Raw genomic sequence first — 23,118 nt, forward strand, 5'->3', positions numbered from 1 at the left:
GGATATATATAGATCGGGGGCGCATTCCCTTCACAAACAAATGTAATCCACTGCATCTTCAGCTGCTCAGATGTCGGGAGTAAATGACGACCACTATGTTCATTATTACATCCAGCAACACAACACCTCAATCGCTCAACTGGAGATATTCTTGTCTAACTTACAACCTTGCTTCGACATCGAAACAAGGAAAGTTACTGGACTGTGACAACTGGTCTGAGGTAAGAGCTCATGTCAATCAACTATTGTGGGAGCGGCCTCACACCGACAGGCATCTAAGAACGGCTCGATTTGAAAAAGGGAATATTATTTTTACAGATTAATTAAAAACCACTGCATGGATTTTTATCATTACAGGGTAGATTTGTACATACACTGCATACACACATTAATGTTCAAACAACATGAAAAAGTGAAGTTTGCATCCGATGACCCCTTTAATTAAAAAATGTATTAATCCAAAGTTTTCAAGTGTCTGGTCAATATCATCTTAGCCATCTAAATTTGATAACGTACCGTCACCTGTTCCGTAGTATATTTGCTCGCTTGCCTAAAGAAAACACATAAATATGTTTCAATGAACAGTGCTCTTGTTTTACTTACTTTATTGAAAGCAGTGGTGACAATAACTTCTTACCCTCTGAAAACCTTTGTGCATGAAAGTATCTCCACCTGGTAAGACTCGCTGAAGTTCCTCCAGTCCAGCACGAATCTGATCCCTGAACATTACATTTTTACCTTTTGACAATTTGTACTGCTTTTTGTTTAAATAAATAATAAAAAAAGTTAAGAAGAGAGATGAAAAATGAATGTAATTAACTCTTTTATTTTTATTTGGACCAGCTAAGCCAGAACTAAACCAGCGGTCACCAGCATGGAAATGAGTGCTTCCTGCTCCTCTTGATTTATTTTGATAAACACAAGCTACAAATGAAACTAACAGACTCACAGCAGGTAAATCAAAAGTAAAATCAAATTAATCAAATTATTTTTAGTATTTTAGAGTTGTTGGCAGTATAAAAAATACCTTTTTTCGGTCAGTCCCATCAAAATGGAAGCATCAGTTGAAAAAACAATAAAAGAAATACGGAGCTGGGGGCTGAAGACAGAGCATAAGAATGATTAAGTACAGTAAACTTAATTTTCAAACAAAAGTTCTACTAACTTAGATATTTTGAGTTCCTGTGACTTTTTTTTAGTTTTTGAGTTAATAAAACTTATTTGTTTTAATTAATCTGAACTACTTGTTGATGAATGAGGCGCCACTTAAATGTATAATTTTACTCAACTTATTTTTTGAATTGTTTCAACATTAGTGCGAGCCACTGATGTGACTTTTGAGTTTATCAGGATTGATAGAATATATTACTCGACGAAGTTTCAAAGCAGTAGGTGGCGGTAACGAGCTTCAGAAGAAGTTCCCGCCTGGTGAAGGCGCCGGCGGGAATCGACTCTGAGGAAGACGCTGACTGAATCTGCAAAAAGTTGGATCTGTGCACTTATTTTTTCGACGATAATCATCACGGGTCTCAAAGTAAGTGTTTAATATGTATTTTTAAATGTGTATTAAGAGGGCTTTTGAAAAAAATGTGGCAGTTTGTAGTCTTTTTTTGTGGAGTAATTGTAGACTTGACATTGTATACTGTAAACACGGTTATATTCGGTGCAAGGAGGAATACTGCTATGAAAATATGCCGTTTTAAAAGGGAAATATGAATTAAACTTACGTGACAGCGGCTGTACATCTATTAATGTGCTAACGAATAAACTTACAATAATAAATACCATGTAGTCGCCTGAAGGTCGTGTTATAAGTGTATGGGAGTGCAAATAGGAGCGACGAGTAAACGGTCTTTAGTTGAAAGAGCCATTTGAGGCGAAGCTGCTTGAAAATAAACGTTTCATGTACTCAAATGACGTTAAACGACGTCCATTTAAGTTTGGTCCACAGTTAATGTATAATGTCTTTTTGTCCCGTGTTTACCAGAACAGACTGAACAGACACACTGTTCGGGAGGCAGACACACTCTGTCAGTTTAAATTTAGATTAAAGACCCATCTCTTTAACCTGACCTACACATAACGCATTAACACATTTCTATAATTCAAATCTGTTAAAGCATTGTTAGGCTGCATTAATTAGGTCAACCGGAGCTGGGAACACTTCCCATAACACCTGATGCACTCGCTGCATCATAAGAAGAATGGCATCTACGCTAATATTAGGTTGTTTCTTTCTTATATTGTTTATTGTGGAAAATGAATTTTTACACACTGTAGAGTTAAAACAAAAAATCCACGATACCACAAAACTTTCATAACCTCAAAATGCAAAAGCATTTCAAGAACACATATCAAATGTAGATGTGCTCTGGTACATCTCGATAAATGAAATAAGTCTTTTTTAACGTTTTAAAACAAAAGCTTTTTTGCCCTTAATTGCCCAGCCTCATCACTAACAAGTAAGTAAATGTTAAGTAAATGTGTAATATCAAAGCAAACCTGTAAAGACAATGTGTACAAGGATATCTGGCTTCAAACTGAAAAGGACAAGACAGCAACAACAATAAAATTGCAAAATGTAAAGATTTTACAAAATTATTTCTTTTTCAGGTTTACATTCAATAACTGCTGTTAGTGATAAGGCTGGGTGCATATACACTGTGTGCAGAATTATTAGGCATGTTGATATTCTGGTCATATTTTTTTTCCAAACACATTTTACCAATTCCAAACCACATCAGTCTTAATAACTACTGTCAATTTTGTATTTAATCATTTATATGTGATATATAATTGTCCGTGAAGGCTGGAAGTGAAAAACTCCTTATATTTAGGTGTGCATAATTATTAGGCATGTTTTCTTTTACAGATAAAATGAGCCAAAAAAGATATTTAACCCAGACTGAAAAGTCCAAATTATTAAATGCCCATGAGAAGAATGCAATACTAATGCATTACAAGAATTTGCAAAGTTAAGGCTTGACCATTGGTTAGCGAAATGCTTGTTGAGTCTGCATGGTCAGAAAAAACAGGTGGAGAAGAAAAGATGCATGTTAACTGCAAAAGAATTAGGAATTAAGGTGAAGAATTAGGTGTGACACCATCAGGAACCGTTTCCAGTTCTCCAGCGCCACCATTTTCCAGAACTGCAACCTACCTGGAGTCTTCAGAAGTGCAATGTGTCAGGTTCTCAGAGACTTTGCTTGGTAAAAAATCCTAAAAAATGCCCCTGACTTAAGAATAACAAGCTGACGTGTTGTGAAATACATGAAGACAGTTTTTTTTTTTTCTATAGGCTTTATAGACAGATGAGTTGAGAGTGACTCTTGAAGGACAAGCATCACATCCTCTTGTACCTCTGATTTAAGAATTTATCTTCCAAAATCTGGCAGTAATTTTTGGGAGTTCATTTTAGTCCATCTCTGCAAGTCAGACTTTTCAGGATAGGAGACTAAACATGAACTCCCAAAACTTACTGCCAGATTTTGGAAGATAAATTCTTGAATCAGAGGTACAAGAGGATGTGATGCTTGTCCTTCAAGAGTCACTCTCAACTCATCTGTCTATAAAGCCTATAGAAAAAAAAAAAACTGTCTTCATGTATTTCACAACACGTCAGCTTGTTATTCTTAAGTCAGGGGCATTTTTTAGGATTTTTTACCAAGCAAAGTCTCTGAGAACCTGACACATTGCACTTCTGAAGACTCCAGGTAGGTTGCAGTTCTGGAAAATGGTGGCGCTGGAGAACTGGAAACGGTTCCTGATGGTGTCACACCTAATTCTTCACCTTAATTCCTAATTCTTTTGCAGTTAACATGCATCTTTTCTTCTCCACCTGTTTTTTCTGACCATGCAGACTCAACAAGCATTTCGCTAACCAATGGTCAAGCCTTAACTTTGCAAATTCTTGTAATGCATTAGTATTGCATTCTTCTCATGGGCATTTAATAATTTGGACTTTTCAGTCTGGGTTAAATATCTTTTTTGGCTCATTTTATCTGTAAAAGAAAACATGCCTAATAATTATGCACACCTAAATATAAGGAGTTTTTCACTTCCAGCCTTCACGGACAATTATATATCACATATAAATGATTAAATACAAAATTGACAGTAGTTATTAAGACTGATGTGGTTTGGAATTGGTAAAATGTGTTTGGAAAAAAAATATGACCAGAATATCAACATGCCTAATAATTCTGCACACAGTGTATATGCACCCAGCCTTATCACTAACAGCAGTTATTGAATGTAAACCTGTAAAAAGAAATAATTTTGTAAAATCTTTACATTTTGCAATTTTATTGTTGTTGCTGTCTTGTCCTTTTCAGTTTGAAGCCAGATATCCTTGTACACATTGTCTTTACAGGTTTGCTTTGATATTACACATTTACTTAACATTTACTTACTTGTTAGTGATGAGGCTGGGCAATTAAGGGCAAAAAAGCTTTTGTTTTAAAACGTTAAAAAAGACTTATTTCATTTATCGAGATGTACCAGAGCACATCTACATTTGATATGTGTTCTTGAAATGCTTTTGCATTTTGAGGTTATGAAAGTTTCGTAGGCAGTCGGTTGCCACAGAATTTTTATGTTTTGAGCCACGTGATTTTGAGTATTGTTAATTAATAATATTAAGTAATACTCATATTTTTTGAGTTTATATAACTTAATTTTTTATAACACTGTTAACTTAATACAATGGCACAAATTATTAAAAACTCATAATAATAAGTTGTCATAACTTAAAATATTTGAGTAGACCCAATGAAAAAAGTTAAGTAAACTATGATCAAAAAATTTTTAACTTCTGAGAACATATTATTTTAAGTTTATTAACTCAAAAAAAATTAAGGCAATCGGTTGCCTTAAAATTTTTGAGTTCTGTTAACTTATCAGGGTTTACAGTGTGCTATTTATGCTGCAGTTGCCCCCAAGCTGACATTAATAGCACCTAATAGGATTTCCATTAAAGCTATTTCTGCTATACATACAGGTTGTCATGTCCTTAGCATCTAAATCGGTTTTGCAGCCTTTTAATTGTTTATGACTGATGGCCGACAAGTTAAAATTGCTTTAAAGTGTATAGTCTTTTAATAATTTAATTTTAACCACAACAGAACAACTTCCTAAAACTTCAGGTTACATACCTGAATTTTTAAAAACGTTATAATAACGACAGTAAATTGACCGCAAGAAAATAATAAAACCTATACGACATGAGTTTCTTCCAGAATCACCTGATGAACTTGTGTGCAAGATGATCGACAAAATAGTAGATCTCATTCCAGTGGTGCTGTACACTTCCAGACCTGGGAATCAAGAAAGCCTATGTCAAAGACATTATGCATTCAAGAATTCAGTAGTATTACGAAAAAAAAAAAAATCAACACTAAAATGTATACATTTCCTTTCATCAGGTAAAATATCAAACTAAGGCATCTGCAAACAAATGCTGTGAAGGTAAGTTCCTAATAATTTTTTGTAAGTATTTTTTATTATTTAAAAACAAGTGTCTTCTTATGAAATAAAAAAAAAAAGTTTTACAAATACCACTTGCTTTTGTTTTGTGTGTGTGCATATATGTATGTATGTATGTATATATATATATATATATATATATAGTGGTGGTGTGCAAAAGGCTGCTCAACTGTATTTTGTGACGTGTGCGTCCTATACATGTGAGTTACGAACGCTTTATCCTGTTGTTCGGATTATAGTTGTTTGTTAATTGTGACGCAGTTTCCAAACGAGTTATGCTACGTGATAATGTTACGCTCATGTGCTGTGTCTGATGTATTTACGAGTGCAGTTTGAGTGATAATGTTTATACCGTTATTCTTGGTTCTGTAGACGTCAACAAATCTGATGTTATATTCAGTGTTCACTATTGTATTTCAGTTTGAGGGGAGCATCCTATAAGGTTTGTCAGTGATGTTAGTCTATTATGTTAAATCCTGATGTTGGATCTGTGTTCTCTATTGCAGATAAACCACACGCATCCACAAAACCTGTACACATATGCCCTGCATATCTACAATCATGCAGTTAACTTCTGTCCGCTGATAATCACCCAGTCTATCGTGAGTGAACCAACTGCGGTAACGATTGTATATCTGAGATTCTGTATGTTTGATTCCTGCTGGAAAATATATATAACTCACCCATGATTCAACCTCACCTTCCCTGTCCTTAGCACTATTCAGTCATTAAGAGACTGAATAGTGCTAAGGACATTCATTTTATCTGAGTGATACCAAAAGCTCTCTCACTGTAACTCAGCGCATCCTCACATATCCTGTCATCTATACAACATCTCAAGTGCATGTAAAAGCTGTCTCCTCTCACTGCCGTTGATCATCTCATTTTATGATCATTAAAGTTGGTTGAATTGATCCTCCCTTCTGACTTCTGAGTGTTCTGACTGACACCCCCTGCTCGCTACTAGCCCTAAAAATTCAGGTAGCCCTTCGCTACAGGTGGAAATGGCCAAAATTCACTGAGGGGGGTTCTAGCTTGGAAGACAGAGTTTTAATTATAATACCCTTTATAATCTATAATAGCATTTATTAACAACTTATTTCATATTTAATTTAAACCTTCTTGTATATTAAGACTGGCACCTGCAAATCTGGCCAAATTAAAAATATGCTGCGTGTCACATATTATAATGTGAGCATAATTTTTATTTAAAAAAAGGTCTCTAAAAATGTTTCCAATTGGCCTGTATAGCTAAGCCCTTCAAAACACTTCTTATTTACTGGTACAGTATTGCATGATTTGTAGATTATATTTAATAGTTTACACACACATACATACATACATACATACATAGTCAATCCAAAATTTATTCAGACACCTGCAACATTTCTAACATTATCAGTTTATTTGCTATAGTGTAGAAAAAAGTAGTTTTACTTTTTATGTTTAAACACCACATCGTTGCTTGTGTTTACACCTGCCAGAATCGCCTAGGATTAAATGAGATGGCCTTTTTTTCAAATAAATAAAACGAAAATTATTTCTAAACTTGGAAAGTAATTTTGGTTTTATTTTATTGCGGTGACATCTGCAGAAAAAAGGAGAAGGAAAAAGGAGGATAAAAAAAGAATGTTTTGTGGGTTATCTGTGACGCAAAGAATTGTGGGTTATCTGTAGCAGCGAAGGATACACCGCATGCATCCTCTGAATTCCTGTGAAAGAAGGACGCATTCGAAGGTCACATTTGGAGTGTCCTACTTGCTTTTCTGAAATGAGCCTCTATGACGTATGTAGCCTTCGAATGCAGCCTCCGGAGGGTGCATCCTTCGCAATGAGACACAGCTAATACTGTATTTTACTGTGCTTTACCACTGTAAATTCATTCACAGTAAACTACTGTAAATTTACAGTAGTGAACTTGCCCACGAAAAAACTGACCAATGGCAAGGGATATCGTCTCCACTACCTGTACATACGGGTTTTATAAGATGTCGGCGTGCATCCACTCATTCAGGTTTGTGCTGAGGAGCCAAGAAGCATCCCAGCATTCAGCGCAGTTTATGTAACATCTCCATCTCCATCTACCGAGGATGTAACATCTCCGTTCCCTCTATTTCACTTTGTAACCTTCCTAACACCCTGTAAGCCAGATAAGCCGGCCTACCAGGGGAAGCGCAAATTATTTTTCCTAACTAAGCATCAGCAACCATTGGGGGGGTGGAGGCACAATGACTGAATGTAAAAGGTCATGTGAAAACTTAAGTAGACAAAGACGAACTAGGGGAAACACGGTGGACAGACAGGTTAGCACTGACTGTGAACACTCGTTTGTGAGACACGCTGTCATGTTGACCGACTCCAGCTCCATGCAGAGAAAAGAGGTGCTCTGCAGAGGAGAGAGTTTGCTCTTTTCCCAGTTGACACTAGATCCCTGTGCTCACACAACAGCGAGTGAGCTAATATAGCTGAGAATCCGGATGCCCTTCTCCCAAAGTGGGGACAGGGCACCCTCCACGAGTTTCGTAAAAACGTGGGGAGATAGGGATAGCCCGAAGGGAAGGACTTCTTACTGATACGCTCGACCCTCAAAGGTAAACGTCGAAGCAGAATCGAAACATGAAAGTACGCGTCCTTCACATTGATAGCTGCAAACCAATCCTGGTGTCGGACGCAAGAAAGAATGCGCTTCTGCGTCAACATCTAGAATGGAAGCCTTTAAAAAGGGACCGATTCAAGACTCGCTGATCCAGGATAGGCCATAATTCACCATAATTCTTGGGTACGATGAAATAGGGACCGCAGAATCCTGAATTCATCTCGAGGGATAGTCTCTATTGCATCCTTTGCCAAGAGGACCGCAGTCTCTGCACATAGAGTAGTGTAGCGTCCCGAAGTACAGATGAGCTGCTGGAAGCAGCACTTACCTGATCCTCCCGATCCCATTGTGAAGTAACTAGAGGAGTGCGAGGAAGCAAACCATCCTGCAACTCCGACCTGTTGAGAAGCAGTCTGAGTGTGAGGAAGCAGTGCGTCATTCACAAACAGAACTCGGCACGTTAGACCCAGAGAAGATGGAAATTGTTTTTTTGTTTTTTTTTTTAAAAAAGGTGGGTACCGCCGTCCTGAAGGTCAGCGGCGGCAGCGGTGGAGAAGGCCCCTGGCCCTTCTCTGGGGGTGGGAGCGCAGATGTTGGTGTCCCCCGAAGAACAAATCTTGTCATCTCTGGTTCGCCCGTCTCAGGGACGCTTTGCAGTCTTCTGAGGAGACTTGACTTGGCGTCCCCTTCCTGCGGCCAGCTCGATGCCCCTTCTGAGGGGTTACCTCCTTCAGTGTTTCTTGAGGGGGCGGAGCAGGTGTTGAAGCCACAGAGGGGCGCCCTCGGTGACGGGCAGATGAAGACCTGGCCCTCGGCATCATGGTGTTAAGAGTGTCCCGCTGGGGCAAAATGTGCTTGATGGCCTCTGTCTGCTGAACCGGCACCATCATTCGGAAGCTTGATAGCACTATGCCATCTCAGCATGACACGTGAGACAGCGACCGTATCTATTGTGAAAGGTAAGGAAAGTACCGCATCTGGACGCACACGGTCGGAAAGACATCTTGAAAGATATTCTTTACCGTGCAGTCTGTAGATATTTGCTCTTTTAGGCTGATATGCCATGGGGAGGACCACAGCACTTATCTATGCTCAACAAGGCAATCTCTCCGCTGAATGCACAACAAGATAAATCACAGCCGAGAAATTCCTGAGGATCTTCTTTTCCTGTAGAATCTTCCTTCTAATTCAAAGAGAGATGCACTTACGAAACAGTCGGCTCAGAAGCAAAAATCTGAATGAGTGGATGCACGCCGCCATCTTATAATTCAACTCGCCAATTTCCATAGGCCTTTTCTTGTAATGCTTAGAGGTGAAGTGAGACCCCAAATGTCAGTCAACGTAACATTGAACGTGACTGACTGAAAGGAAACTCTTTTATTTACTGTTTAGTGTAAGCGGCCATAAAAGGTCAAAAGAGAAATGTACCATTTACTCGACAAAAAGGTTTGTTTATTTTTTCTGTTTTATGCAAAACTGAGATATTTTAAGATGTTTTCACTTGTTAACAGAAAACTAACATTACTCTTTTTTTCTGACTGTCGGCCGGAATGCCGCCACAATGCTGATAACAATGACTGGTGAGTAAGTTAACATTTGTAAGTTCTGCTGCTCTTTAATGCAAGTTAGCTAATGTGGTGAGTCATTAATAATCTTAACAGTGAACTAACGTGAAATACTGAGTTAAAGTGTGTTTGGCAACACCTCTGTGTCAGTGGAGATTTTAAACCGTGATGTCAAGTACTTCATTTGTTTGTTATCTTCAAGTTTCTAGTCTGGATGTCGTCTGCAACGTTGGAGGTATTTTGGAGCCTTTTCTTGTGAATGCCATAGTATCAATGATAACATCAACTGGTAAGTTAATAATGTAATTTAGCCTAAGTTAACTAGTTAAACACAGAGAAGCATAGTAACTTTTCTACACTGCCTCTTTATCACAAATAAAATAATTCTCTTGAAATGCTATTTAAGTTAGAAATGTGTACACCAATGTAACTTTAGACACGGTCCCTAAATACATTGACAGACGTAACATAAAACAGGACACTAACTATACTGAGGAAAAGAAGTATACTGAGTTAAGAAACACTGCTGTTAAGTACATCTTTTGTATTTTATTTTCAGGTTTGTGGTCATGTTGTCTGCATATGAGGCGTACTGGAGTCTTTTCTTGTTATTTCCGTCATAGTGGTGCTAACAACAGGTGAGCTTCAGTCAACTAGTAAATTAGCCAAAATAGCCTAAATACATTTTGTTTTCCATTGCATTTACATACATGCATTTCCCAGATGCTTTTATCCAAAGAAACTTACATTGTATTTAAAGCACACATTTTATTAAATTATCCATTCCCTGGGGATCATCATTTTTTTTATTTTTCTTGTGCTCGCAGGTTCATTGAACCTTTGTGGCACCAGATGTAGTGAAAGTCACAGATCAGGTGGAATTCTGGAAAGAGGGTGCAAAGAAAAAGCATCAGCCTGAATTCCATCCTGGTGTTCCTCATCGAAACACTTGTCAACTTTGACTGGCAAAATTATTTAAATTTAACAGAACACCACAAACTACTTTTTGAACTGTATTGTTCTATTTTATTTGCTTATTTTTATTTTGTGTAAAGCCTGTTTTGCTTTTCAGTATGTGTATTTTTTGCCACGATACAGAGTCCCCAGGGGACTGTGGTGCATGATGGCCTTTTTTCAGCTAGTGCGTCCTAGAGGTCAGGATTTGTAAAAGTTCAACATTTAAAAAGAATATTATCAGAACTAAGGCTCTAAGAACTAAGAACTGAGTTATTGTGATTTTTATGGGGTTGGGTGGTAAAAATCATGAATTACAGTACTGTACTGCAAACATTTTTACAGTAATTTACTGGTAAATCTCTTGACAGTGCAGAGTTAAACTGTGTCAGAACAAATTCATCTTGATAATGCCATCCTTCTGTTAGACTGTCTCACAAATGAATTAGGTTGAATAGCTGTCTGCAGTCAGCTGTTAAATTTAAGTACACAATTAGATAATACCAATTTAGGTCAATCAAGCAATGCTTGATTTTATTTAGTTTGTGGTGTAAAAAGGTCACATTAGCAATTAAAGAAAAAAACACTTCAAACATGGTCAGGTCAAGGTAACTAAATAATTTTTGGTCCAAAATTTTTATCCGTTTTACTGGTAGTCCACTGTATGAAGAATTTTTGGGTATAATGTGTCACAGTTTACTTTCTTTTGCTATCCTCACTTACATAACTGAACTATAGTGTCCTGCACCCACTATTAAAAAAAAATTATAAAAAATTATATCTGGCATCTGAATCATTTTTGATTTGACTGTATAAGTATTCACAATGCATGCACTTATAAGTCTGAATACTTTTTAGGCCACTGAATAGAAAATGGTTTTCATTGCAAGAGGTCATGTTGGTGAATCCAATCTTCAAGGTGTCATTTTGTTAAAAGCACCTCATGCCACATTGACACATTGGGTGTGAGCATGACAGGATATCAGAAATCTGTGTGACATCTCAGTGTAAATAAGATCTGCATTGACTGTCTAACAGCAGACAAGTTGTGACATAAGGCGAAACATTTAGGTCTAATGTACCAACCCTACTTTAGTTGGGAAAAAAAAAACTCCTTGGAAAATGTTAAAAAGTTTACATGATGGCTTATATCCACAGACGGATTTAGGCTGCCCATATGTTGTAGTGCTGAAAAACCCTCCTGACATCCTATTTAAGAATTATTCTGATTCATTTCAGATTTGCATGGCAGCATGTCCTTGTCCACAGCAGTCTTAAAAGGTAGCTTCTGCTACAGAGAATGATGTCTGAGCAGCTGTTCGCTAACTCTTTGTTTAAGTGGGCTTCTTTAATGGCTCTGCTCAGCTTGTGTAATAGCTCATCTGGCTGGGCAACTGCGGTAGAGACAAATCAAAAAAGAATTCCGAGCTTACGTAAGCGACGTGAAGCCATCCAAAAGCTGTATAAGGTTTCCTCTGCGCACGTCCACCCCCACAAACACACCAGTGCTGCTAATTCAGTCTTAATAAATTCAGCAGATGGTGGTGCACATTTTTTAGAATGTGGACAGTCTATTATTGCTGTTCTATTTAAAATCAAGTGATTTTATTTATGTTAATGTATATTTTTTGGTATGTAGATATGGAGCCAAGACCAGACTAAACTTCTCAGTGCCTAAATTCAGACAAAGGTAAGGTATCATTGAAGATTAAAAGATTATAATTGAAGGCCATGTATTTCAGTGAACTAGAAAAAAAAAAAAAACTCACACATGCAACAAAGACTGAATTTATTGCAGCATTCATTTGAAACACTGAGTCGTTTTTATACAGTGGTCGTTTAGAACTGTGTATTTCTTGCAAATTCTCTGCAATATTTCACAGACCTGTAGCATGTTTCTTTCAGCATTTTTCTCCATATATTGGACTTCTATGGTGCCCCGAGTTTGAACTTCCAAAATGCAGTTTAAATGCGTCTTCAAACGATCCCAAATACGGTTGTAAACAAACCCAGCCGAGGAAGAACGGTCTAGCGAAACGATCTGTTATTTTCATAAAAATAATACAATTTATATACTTTTTAATATCAAACACTCGTCTTGTCTAGCTCTTACTCTTTTTTTTTTTTTTTTTTTTTTTTTTTCTCTCCAGTTCATGACAGTGAGGGTATGTCGAAAAAGTCCCATCTGATGTTCTCCCTCAACATCAAAATCGTCCTATATTTTTGTTTTACATTCTTTGTTAAGGGTGTTTGATCTTCTTTGCATGTTCACTTGCAAAGACTGGGTCGGTACTTCTGCAGTGATGTAGGATGATTTTGAAATGATTTTTGAAGTTGAGGGACAAAATACGATTGGAGTTTTTCGACATACCCTAACTGTCTTGAGTCAGAATACACAGAGTTTAAGCAGAGTTATTTAATGAGAATAACCGATCGTTTCACTAGACAAGACCTTTCTTTCTCGGCTGGGATCGTTTACAACCGCATTTGGGATCGTTTGAAGCGGCATTTAAATGCATTTTGGAAGTTCAAACTCGGGGCACCATAGCACTCCATTATATGGAGAAAAATCCTGAAATGTTTTCCTCAAAAATCAATTTCTTTGCGACTGAAGAAAGAAAGACACGAACACGATGACAAGGGGATGAGTACATTATCTGTAAATTTTTGTTCTGGAAGTGAACTTCTTTTAAGTTTTGGAACATTTTGACATGAGGGAAGTCAGTATGAAGCTGGTCTGGATCTGGGCCTCAAGGGGTTTTTCTGTTGGTCCAAAAAGCTGGCTGTTCGTTTTAATGAGATAAACAGGTGAAATTTCTGATTAAATTCCAAATGTTGAACCGCTTTCTGATCTGAGGTTGAGGTAATTATCACATTTAATACCCTGGAAATTGACTGTGGTCTTGTCTGAGACCATAAGCTGAGGCCAAGACACAGAGTAATGACACTCAGATCAGAGGTTTTATGTGGTCTATAAAGGTCTTGAGATCAACTGTAACAGAGCACACTGCATAAATAATATCTGTAATACCTGGAGACAGTGCTAGTGATATTTTCTGATATTCTGAGATAAATGTGGTTGAAATGACAGCTATTGATCACGTAGACCTTGCAGCATATCGGTATTGTGCCTGTACTCTGCACTGTTTCAATAGGAAAATGAAACTTGCATTGTGAGCCAATTCTTTGCTATGACCTCATGAGATAAGAACCTACAACCATTACTGAAAAGACTTTTCTCCTACATAGAGAAGGCATTGTTTTATTCTACCACCCAAAAGAAATACAAAGATTTGCACGCATATTAAATTTGCTTAATCCACTGAATTCATCACAGGGTGAGTTTTTAAATGAAGAATGTTACTGCCACACATTCTCTGTCTCTTTGTCCCTCCTCCCAGTCTCTTTCTCATTTCTCGTATCTGTGCTCACATAGGAACTCTGCTTCAAAACAGCTGAGGCTTTGGTACATCTGGCCCTGCTGGTGAAAAGGTTCAGCACATGAGGAACCCAAACACCCTTTACCTCATGACACCTGCATTGATATTCTAGGTTTTCCTATGGAATAATGACCCTAAAATGACTTCAGACTATTGTATTTGTTCTTGAACTGAATATATTAAGGGCAAACACTTAAATAGAGCTAGTCAAAAATAATCCTTTAAACCCAATATTATCCCACAACCGTCATTTAATTTGAAAGATCTCTCAGAGAGTCTTTCAAAAGTCTTTAAAAATCACTTTAGAGTGCAGGTTGAAGTTTTTTTCTTTTCTTTGTCTTTGCCAAGCTCTTTGTGTTTTCTGGAGGTGTCCTCATAGTTACTGTTTTTATGGTAAATGGTTCCATATGCATTCACATAGCTATTTAAAAATGCAGTAGAAGAGCTACTACTGCAGTGCAATTATGTGTTTGAGGACTTTGTCTGCATTGTGTGGAGCTTGTATAATTTAGTATACTGTAAATGTATACTTTCGTATAGGTGACAGATGAGATTATGAGCTGACCATGTGTATGCAATTCAGGAGCCGACCTTTTGAGACACCTACGATATGCTGCAGATAATATAAAGGTAAATTATACATTTCAAAGATCTTCAGATTGAAGATGGACTGACACCAGATATATAGGCACATTCAAACCTGATGTTTCATACCTAACTTGCAGCATCAAGAGCATGAGAGACTGTAATGATGCTCCACACAGCCGAATTGCTGACTCTTAACCTAACAGCTATGATTGCCTGCTTGACCTTTGGTCACATAACCAGCAACAGATTCTCAGCTGTCATTTCACAGGATGCTCTCAAAGCTTATGGTAATGAAAAAAAAAAAACTCACTTGTCCAGCACAAAGTAAAGGTCAAACCCTCCATAGCATGAGGACCCAGCCTCCCAGCGTTCATAGCTCTGTCCAGCACAGCAGCTGAGCCTCAGGAGAAGCATCACAAACAAGCCTATAAGCAGCCTTTCACCTCCACGCCAGTCCATAGACATTATTCCAGGTAAATGCAACCTTGCACAAGTCAATGGCAGTTCCCAGCAAAGCCTCAAAGCAAAACATCCAACTGTGGTGGAGCTGATTTTCTCTGCAGCCTCTGTAGTATCTGAGCCATCCAAGTTGGAGCAGGTCTGGTCTCAGTGCATGTCTATGGCCGAGTCAAAGAGCTGGAGTCAGATCCTGAGGAGCTCCAGTCAGACCGGCCTGAATTGCTCGCTCACAAGACACACACTCAAATAGCTCAAATACAGCTGTGCTGTTGTCACAGATGTGTTTCGGGCTTCTAGAAGTCCTGGCCCTGTGCTCTTGAGGCATATGCTGAACGTGACTCGAGTTAGTTTGAAAACTTCATGAAATAATTTGATTCTCTCTGTAATTGTCTGGATCTCTGTGAAAATGGGGAATATCTTGAATAGGAAGGGGGAGTGACATGGATACTTTTTGGAAAAACATTTCTTTCTCTCTCTCTCTCTCTCTCTCTCTCTCTCTGTTTTTTTTCCCAATGGGCTTTTTGTTAAGAGTATTTTTCTTCTCTACTGCCACAGTGTGGTGACTTTATATATATATCGTGACCAGGTGCAATCAACCATGTCAAGACAGGCAAACACAATATCCAAAATCCCCAAACATTCACAAGATGACACCCAAATATTCCCCCAGCCTTTCTATAATTTACAATTACTTGTCCTAGAAGCAAACAATACATAACTATACAACACACATATTTAGGTACAAATGGGGCTGCATTAACAACATTCACCTTCAATATAAAAATATCAGTTAGAAACATGAGTTAAAGTTATAAATTCATCCCTTTAGGAAAAAGAGTATTTAGTGTATAAGCTTCTCTTTTTAATAAAGTGTTGTTGACTGCACCTCCTCTCCTACACTGTAAAAAACAATATGTTGAGTCAACTTAAAATAATTTGTAACTTGGCTGCCTTAAAATTTTAAGTTCAGTCAACTCAAAAACAGTTTATTCAACTTAAAATGTTAAATTATACTAAGTGACAACTTAGATATTTGAGTTGAATCAACTTAAAATTTTAAGGCAGCTGGGTTACTTACCCAAATGTTAAGTTTAGCAAACACAAATATCTAAGTTGTTACTTAGTACAACTTAACATTTCAGGTTGACTAAACTTATTTTAGTTGACTGAACTTAAAATTGTAAGGCAGCAGGGTAACAGATTATTTTAAGCTGACTCAACAAATTGTGTTGTTTATTTTTTACAGTGTAGATAATTTAACATGTTCAATTCCAATATACCTAATTGTGGAAAGGTGGTCTTTTTTTAAGTTAAAACGTACTGCTACCGGATTTTTTGATCATTTGTGCGTATTCTGCTTCGATGTTCTTCAGTCCTAGCTTTTAGAGCACGTTGTGTCTGACCGAAACGTTGGTACTTTTTAATCAAATAAAGGCAGAACAACAGTGTGCAGATCTTTCTTGATTTTTTTAAAAGAATTGTTTATTCTCATAATCGTTGTTAATTTTCTTTTAGTAAGAAAATGTATACAAAAATGTAAAATTAGAATTAACTTTATTATTGTTTATTTAAAAAAAAAAAAAAAAATTAAATAAACATTAGGCTACTGCTTTTTTCCTTACAAGAAATAAATGAAGAATTCCGAACGATTGACTCTTCTGAACCGGCTGAAAAACATTCAGTGTCAAATGTAGACTAATGACTTGTATAAATCATTGTTGATTCTATATTTAGGAGGACTGATGATATGTCAAAGCAAGTGTATGATGTAAAGTTGAGCCTATAAAAGATTTTTAAAAGAAAAAAAAAGAAACAAACAAAAAACGATAAACGGTCCCATGTAAAACTTATTTGTATAGCCTAAAACTGATGATGGTAAAGAGTTGCCCGGGAAACAGGGGATTCAGCCTACTGGAGAAGACGAGCGTCTGACATTTCTGCACCAGACTGGTTAAGTAACATTTCCTACAGTTCAGTTAAAGTAGTTTTATATCATCATCTGAAATATGCCCGCTAGCAAATACGTTAGCAAAGCATATCTGTTTGATGCTCAATCCTTAAATCCTTTCATTCATATAAATATGTTTAATATTTTTTGTTAATTTTGCAAACGTTAATAGCGTACCATTGATAGCATTCGCATTGTCGCAATTACTGACTGACTTTGTCAGTTTGTCATAAAAATACCAACTGGTTACCAACATAACAATTGATCCACGACGAACTGACAACTTAACAAAATTGCGTCATGAATCCAGGAACTTCGCTTTTCAGATTGTGGGAGTAGCCAAAATCAGATTACGTAGCAGGGATGTATTTATTGGCTGGGTTACCTGCTCTTTGAATGGATCGCTTTCACTTTGCAATCCTCAGAGTGTGAGTGAAGTTGAAATGTGGAAAAGGAAGCAGAGACGTGTAGGAAACTCACAGGAGTCTGGTCAGCCAAAGCCCAGCACCAGTTTTATTTGGTGTGAACATGGTGGATGCTGCACATGCCTCTGGGATGCAGACAAAAAGCTGATTAGCGGGTCACAGCATTTTGAAGTAATTCTGCGGTGTCCAGTAGCGAGAGATGTCTTTAAGGAGTTCCTGCAGTCTGAGTACAGCGAAGAAAACCTTATGTTCTGGATTGCCTGTGAGGATCTGAAGAACGAAACCGACCCATCAACTATAGCTGAAAAAGCCAGGAAGATTTATGAAGACTACATCTCCGTTTCTTCGCTGAAGGAGGTCAACTTAGATTCACAAATTAGGAATGATATCAGCCAAAGCCTAGAAGAACCCAGCAGTATGATGTATGAGGAGGCCCAGCATCAGATCTACAATCTTATGCGCAGAGATTCTTTCCCCCGATTTCTCAAGTCATCTCTTTACAGAGATCTTCTCAACAGCAAAAATCAAAGTGCATCGACAATGATATAAACTTTTAATTCTCCCTCTCTCTTGTTTTTTTCTCCATGCTTTTTTCTTATTTTATTTTATTTTTTCTCGCAATTCTCACTTTTTTTTCTCAGAATTGTGAGACATAAATTCGCAAGTTTTCGCCACATTGTGAAGACACAGTTTTACCCCGTTAAGATCACGAATTTGAACTTGACTCTCAATGCATTTATGATCCCTATTGAAGATATATAACCTCTGATGTTTGCATACGTTTTAGGTCAGCATAACATTTCCCGTTTGTAAATTTTATGGGTCTGACTTCCGCCCTCATCAGCATCCAGCTCGTTTTGCTGCTTTTTATGGCAAATCGGTGTGTCATACAAAGTAATTTCAATGTAGGCAATTATCTTAATTATGAACACACTGGTTTGTAGTGCAAAGAGTTTTATGTTCACTGCACTTTATTATCTCCTCTTATTTCCCTATAGCAGCTAATGAACCGGAAGTCTCGCTCATAGGTTTTCTTTTTTTTTTTTTTTTTTTTTTCTCGCTCATAGGCTTACTTTTGCGTTTAAGAATAAGGAGGATACCTATAGGCTACACAAATGTATCATCGTGTCACATATGCAAATATAGTCTCTAAAACAGTAATTTCATTGGTTGCTGTACATGCTGTTGCATTAACGCGGACAAGCAGTGCGTACTGACACACTCAAATCACAACAACACGTTCCATTTAAAGACTTTTGCCCCCTCCTCCTTCCACACAGAGAACAGCATAAAGATATCTAACCTCTGCCACCTGAGCACAGAGCACAACAATCTGCTCACCAGACTAGTGGATTTCAAATACAGACACCAGCATTTCATCTGTGAGAAAAAAACGGGTAAGACTCTATTCTCTTTTTGACTGATGCAATTTTTATATATGTTGAAAAACTTGTTTGTATTTATTGTATTCTCATAACAACACTGTTAAAATATGAAAAATACATTGAAATTTTCTCTGTTCTGTAGATGAGCTGATTAAATGATCATTTTGTTATGTAGTTAAGCCTTGTAAACCACTGAAAAAAAACAAAAACTTAAAATGTTAAATTATACTAAGTGACAACTTAGATATTTGAGTTGAATCAACTTAAAATTTTAAGGCAGCTGGGTTACTTACCCAAATGTTAAGTTTAGCAAACACAAATATCTAAGTTGTTACTTAGTACAACTTAACATTTCAGGTTGACTAAACTTATTTTAGTTGACTGAACTTAAAATTGTAAGGCAGCAGGGTAACAGATTATTTTAAGCTGACTCAACAAATTGTGTTGTTTATTTTTTACAGTGTAGATAATTTAACATGTTCAATTCCAATATACCTAATTGTGGAAAGGTGGTCTTTTTTTAAGTTAAAACGTACTGCTACCGGATTTTTTGATCATTTGTGCGTATTCTGCTTCGATGTTCTTCAGTCCTAGCTTTTAGAGCACGTTGTGTCTGACCGAAACGTTGGTACTTTTTAATCAAATAAAGGCAGAACAACAGTGTGCAGATCTTTTTTGATTTTTTTTAAAGAATTGTTTATTCTCATAATCGTTGTTAATTTTCTTTTAGTAAGAAAATGTATACAAAAATGTAAAATTAGAATTAACTTTATTATTGTTTATTTAAAAAAAAAAAAAAAAAATTAAATAAACATTAGGCTACTGCTTTTTTCCTTACAAGAAATAAATGAAGAATTCCGAACGATTGACTCTTCTGAACCGGCTGAAAAACATTCAGCGTCAAATGTAGACTAATGACTTGTATATAAATTACTTGTGTATAAATCATTGTTGATTCTATATTTAGGAGGACTGATGATATGTCAAAGCAAGTGTATGATGTAAAGTTGAGCCTATAAAAGATTTTTAAAAGGAAAAAAAAGAAACAAACAAAAAACGATAAACGGTCCCATGTAAAACTTATTTGTATAGCCTAAAACTCATGATGGTAAAGAGTTGCCCGGGAAACAGGGGATTCAGCCTACTGGAGAAGACGAGCGTCTGACATTTCTGCACCAGACTGGTTAAGTAACATTTCCTACAGTTCAGTTAAAGTAGTTTTATATCATCATCTGAAATATGCCCGCTAGCAAATACGTTAGCAAAGCATATCTGTTTGATGCTCAATCCTTAAATCCCTTCATATAAATATGTTTAATATTTTTTGTTAATTTTGCAAACGTTAATAGCGTACCATTGATAGCATTCGCATTGTCGCAATTACTGACTGACTTGTGTCAGTTTGTCATAAAAATACCAACTGGTTACCAACATAACAATTGATCCACGACGAACTGACAACTTAACAAAATTGCGTCATGAACTGCGTCAGGAACTTCCCTTTTCAGATTGTGGGAGTAGCCAAAATCAGATTACGTAGCAGGGATGTATTTATTGGCTGGGTTACCTGCTCTTTGAATGGATCGCTTTCACTTTGCAATCCTCAGAGTGTGAGTGAAGTTGAAATGTGGAAAAGGAAGCAGAGACGTGTAGGAAACTCACAGGAGTCTGGTCAGCCAAAGCCCAGCACCAGTTTTATTTGGTGTGAACATGGTGGATGCTGCACACGCCTCTGGAATGCAGACAAAAAGCTGATTAGCGGGTCACAGCATTTTGAAGTAATTCTGCGGTGTCCAGTAGCGAGAGATGTCTTTAAGGAGTTCCTGCAGTCTGAGTACAGCGAAGAAAACCTTATGTTCTGGATTGCCTGTGAGGATCTGAAGAACGAAACCGACCCATCAACTATAGCTGAAAAAGCCAGGAAGATTTATGAAGACTACATCTCCGTTTCTTCGCTGAAGGAGATCAACTTAGATTCACAAATTAGGAATGATATCAGCCAAAGCCTAGAAGAACCCAGCAGTATGATGTATGAGGAGGCCCAGCATCAGATCTACAATCTTATGCGCAGAGATTCTTTCCCCCGATTTCTCAAGTCATCTCTTTACAGAGATCTTCTCAACAGCAAAAATCAAAGTGCATCGACAATGATATAAACTTTTAATTCTCCCTCTCTTTTGTTTTTTTTCTCCATGCTTTTTTCTTATTTTTATTTTATTTTTTCTCGCAATTCTCACTTTTTTTCTCAGAATTGTGAGACATAAATTCGCAAGTTTTCGCCACATTGTGAAGACACAGTTTTACCCCGTTAAGATCACGAATTTGAACTTGACTCTCAATGCATTTATGATCCCTATTGAAGATATATAACCTCTGATGTTTGCATACGTTTTAGGTCAGCATAACATTTCCCATTTGTAAATTTTATGGGTCTGACTTCCGCCCTCATCAGCATCCAGCTCGTTTTGCTGCTTTTTATGGCAAATTGGTGTGTCATACAAAGTAATTTCAATGTAGGCAATCATCTTAATTATGAACACACTGGTTTGTAGTGCAAAGAGTTTTATGTTCACTGCACTTTGTTATCTCCTCTTATTTCCCTATAGCAGCTAATGAACCGGAAGTCTCGCTCATAGGTTTTCTTTCTTTTTTTTTTTTTTTTCCTCGCTCATAGGCTTACTTTTGCGTTTAAGAATAAGGAGGATACCTATAGGCTACACAAATGTATCATCGTGTCACATATGCAAATATAGTCTAATACAGTAATTTCATTGGCTGCTGTACATGCTCTTGCATTAACACGGACAAGCAGTGCGTACTGACACACTCAAATCACAACAACACGTTCCATTTAAAGACTTTTGCCCCCTCCTCCTTCCACACAGAGAACAGCATAAAGATATCTAACCTCTGCCACCTGAGCACAGAGCACAACAATCTGCTCACCAGACTAGTGGATTTCAAATACAGACACCAGCATTTCATCTGTGAGAAAAAAACGGGTAAGACTCTATTCTCTTTTTGACTGATGCAATTTTTATATATGTTGTAAAACGTGTTTGTATTTATTGTATTCTCATAACAACACTGTTAAAATATGAAAAATACATTGAAATTTTCTCTGTTCTGTAGATGAGCTGATTAAATGATCATTTTGTTATGTAGTTAAGCCTTGTAAACCACTGAAAAGAGCTGCATAATTTCAATTAGCCTATTTTACAACCTAACATAAGTTTACACTAGCACAAGCTTATAAATAAATCATAGTCTTATTCCTGCTAGAATGGTTTGACTAATGAGTAATAAAGCACACCAAGCTCATTTTTAATACAAGAAAGTCATTTTTGGTGTAGCTGAGATATTATCAATACATTGTTTGCTTTCTTTTTACTTTTTCTGTGCAGCCTTTGTTTCAAGTTTCAAGTACTCATTAACCCTCAAAGACCTAAATATAGAAAAAAAAAGAAAAACCCAGTGAAACAATTATTTCACCTTTCAAATGTTGCTGTAGGAGGGGTTTTTACATTTTTGACATTTTAGTGAGTCTATAGGGAAATGTAATATTGCAACATTGGGTAATGATACAATAAGTTATATTTTTTATAAAGAATTAATTTATTATAAAATATATACTCAGATTATATTTACAGAATCTAAATGAAAACTTTAATCACTTGCATTGAGGAAATAATTTATTCTTCAACTATTTAATAATCATAAAATATTGGCTTCCGGTAATGGCGTTGGAGTGAGCGGTCGCATTTTTCACCTCTCCCAGGTCACTTTCCTGTTGCGTATTATCTACCTCAACCCATCTTTTTAAGCGCCAATAATTTGTTGGTTGGTTAAATTTCTATTGCGCGCCTATATAGATATTTACGGTAACAAACACTTCCGACCTAATACGGCGCATTTCATGTTATAGGTTGTTTGCACATTACGTCATTTCTGTGGCGCGAAATGCAGCTGGAGGGCAGGAAGTGATATTTTCCATAGGAATCACTAGCAGAAACTCAAAAATGCCTATGTTTTGCGTTGTTTATGGATGCTCAAATCGGTCAAACCGAGAAACCACAAAGTATCTTTTATCATGTATGAAAATTTGCTGTTCATAGCGGCGGAAAGGCAAGAAATTGACTGAAAAGCGCAGGAAAAAGTGGTTTGTAAACGTCCGTCTGTGGTCAGGAGGAGAGTCGGATAATGCTTGTGTGTGCAAATGGTTAAGAGAAGATATAATAATATGTTAAGGTATTAATAAAGAAATATATAAATAT

General features: G+C 36.9%; 3 protein-coding genes, 2 long non-coding RNA genes and 1 pseudogene across 7 annotated transcripts in view; 5 read left to right on the top strand and 1 right to left on the bottom strand.

The window, feature by feature from the left end:
- Positions 1 to 15,535, bottom strand: part of antxr1b (ANTXR cell adhesion molecule 1b) — a 39,935-nt gene extending 24,400 nt beyond the window's left edge. For 2 of the 3 annotated variants that reach the window (XM_051120791.1, XM_051120789.1), the window contains exons 1-5: positions 14,938 to 15,535; positions 5,244 to 5,315; positions 1,028 to 1,099; positions 638 to 719; positions 517 to 550 (exon numbers count right to left, since the gene is read on the bottom strand). In XM_051120791.1, the coding sequence (XP_050976748.1) occupies positions 517 to 550; positions 638 to 719; positions 1,028 to 1,099; positions 5,244 to 5,315; positions 14,938 to 15,092 (415 nt within the window). In that variant the 5' untranslated portion in view covers positions 15,093 to 15,535. The remainder of the gene's footprint in view (positions 1 to 516; positions 551 to 637; positions 720 to 1,027; positions 1,100 to 5,243; positions 5,316 to 14,937) is intronic. The other variant, XM_051120790.1, reaches the window with a different exon arrangement.
- Positions 1,353 to 6,960, top strand: LOC127171899 (uncharacterized). The gene is made up of 3 exons (XR_007828574.1): positions 1,353 to 1,534; positions 5,424 to 5,466; positions 5,991 to 6,960. It is a non-coding gene; the product is annotated as an uncharacterized LOC127171899 (long non-coding RNA).
- On the top strand, positions 8,741 to 11,341 carry LOC127171897 (uncharacterized). The gene is made up of 4 exons (XR_007828572.1): positions 8,741 to 9,660; positions 9,848 to 9,934; positions 10,205 to 10,283; positions 10,473 to 11,341. It is a non-coding gene; the product is annotated as an uncharacterized LOC127171897 (long non-coding RNA).
- LOC127171855 (neuropeptide FF receptor 1-like) overlaps positions 13,851 to 23,118 on the top strand; it is a 31,376-nt pseudogene continuing 22,108 nt past the window's right edge.
- Positions 16,959 to 18,034, top strand: LOC127172365 (regulator of G-protein signaling 17). Its single transcript, XM_051121635.1, has 2 exons — positions 16,959 to 17,012; positions 17,361 to 18,034. Exons 1-2 carry the CDS (start codon positions 16,959 to 16,961, stop codon positions 18,006 to 18,008), a joined length of 702 nt encoding a protein of 233 aa, XP_050977592.1. The 3' UTR covers positions 18,009 to 18,034.
- LOC127172366 (regulator of G-protein signaling 17-like) overlaps positions 20,470 to 23,118 on the top strand; it is a 58,324-nt gene continuing 55,675 nt past the window's right edge. Inside the window, exon 1 of the mRNA XM_051121638.1 lies at positions 20,470 to 20,929. Within this exon, the coding sequence (XP_050977595.1) occupies positions 20,470 to 20,929 (460 nt within the window). The remainder of the gene's footprint in view (positions 20,930 to 23,118) is intronic.

The sequence above is a fragment of the Labeo rohita genome, chromosome 10 (genome assembly GCF_022985175.1).
Source record: "Labeo rohita strain BAU-BD-2019 chromosome 10, IGBB_LRoh.1.0, whole genome shotgun sequence".
In the NCBI taxonomy this organism is placed as follows: Eukaryota; Metazoa; Chordata; class Actinopteri; order Cypriniformes; family Cyprinidae; genus Labeo; species Labeo rohita.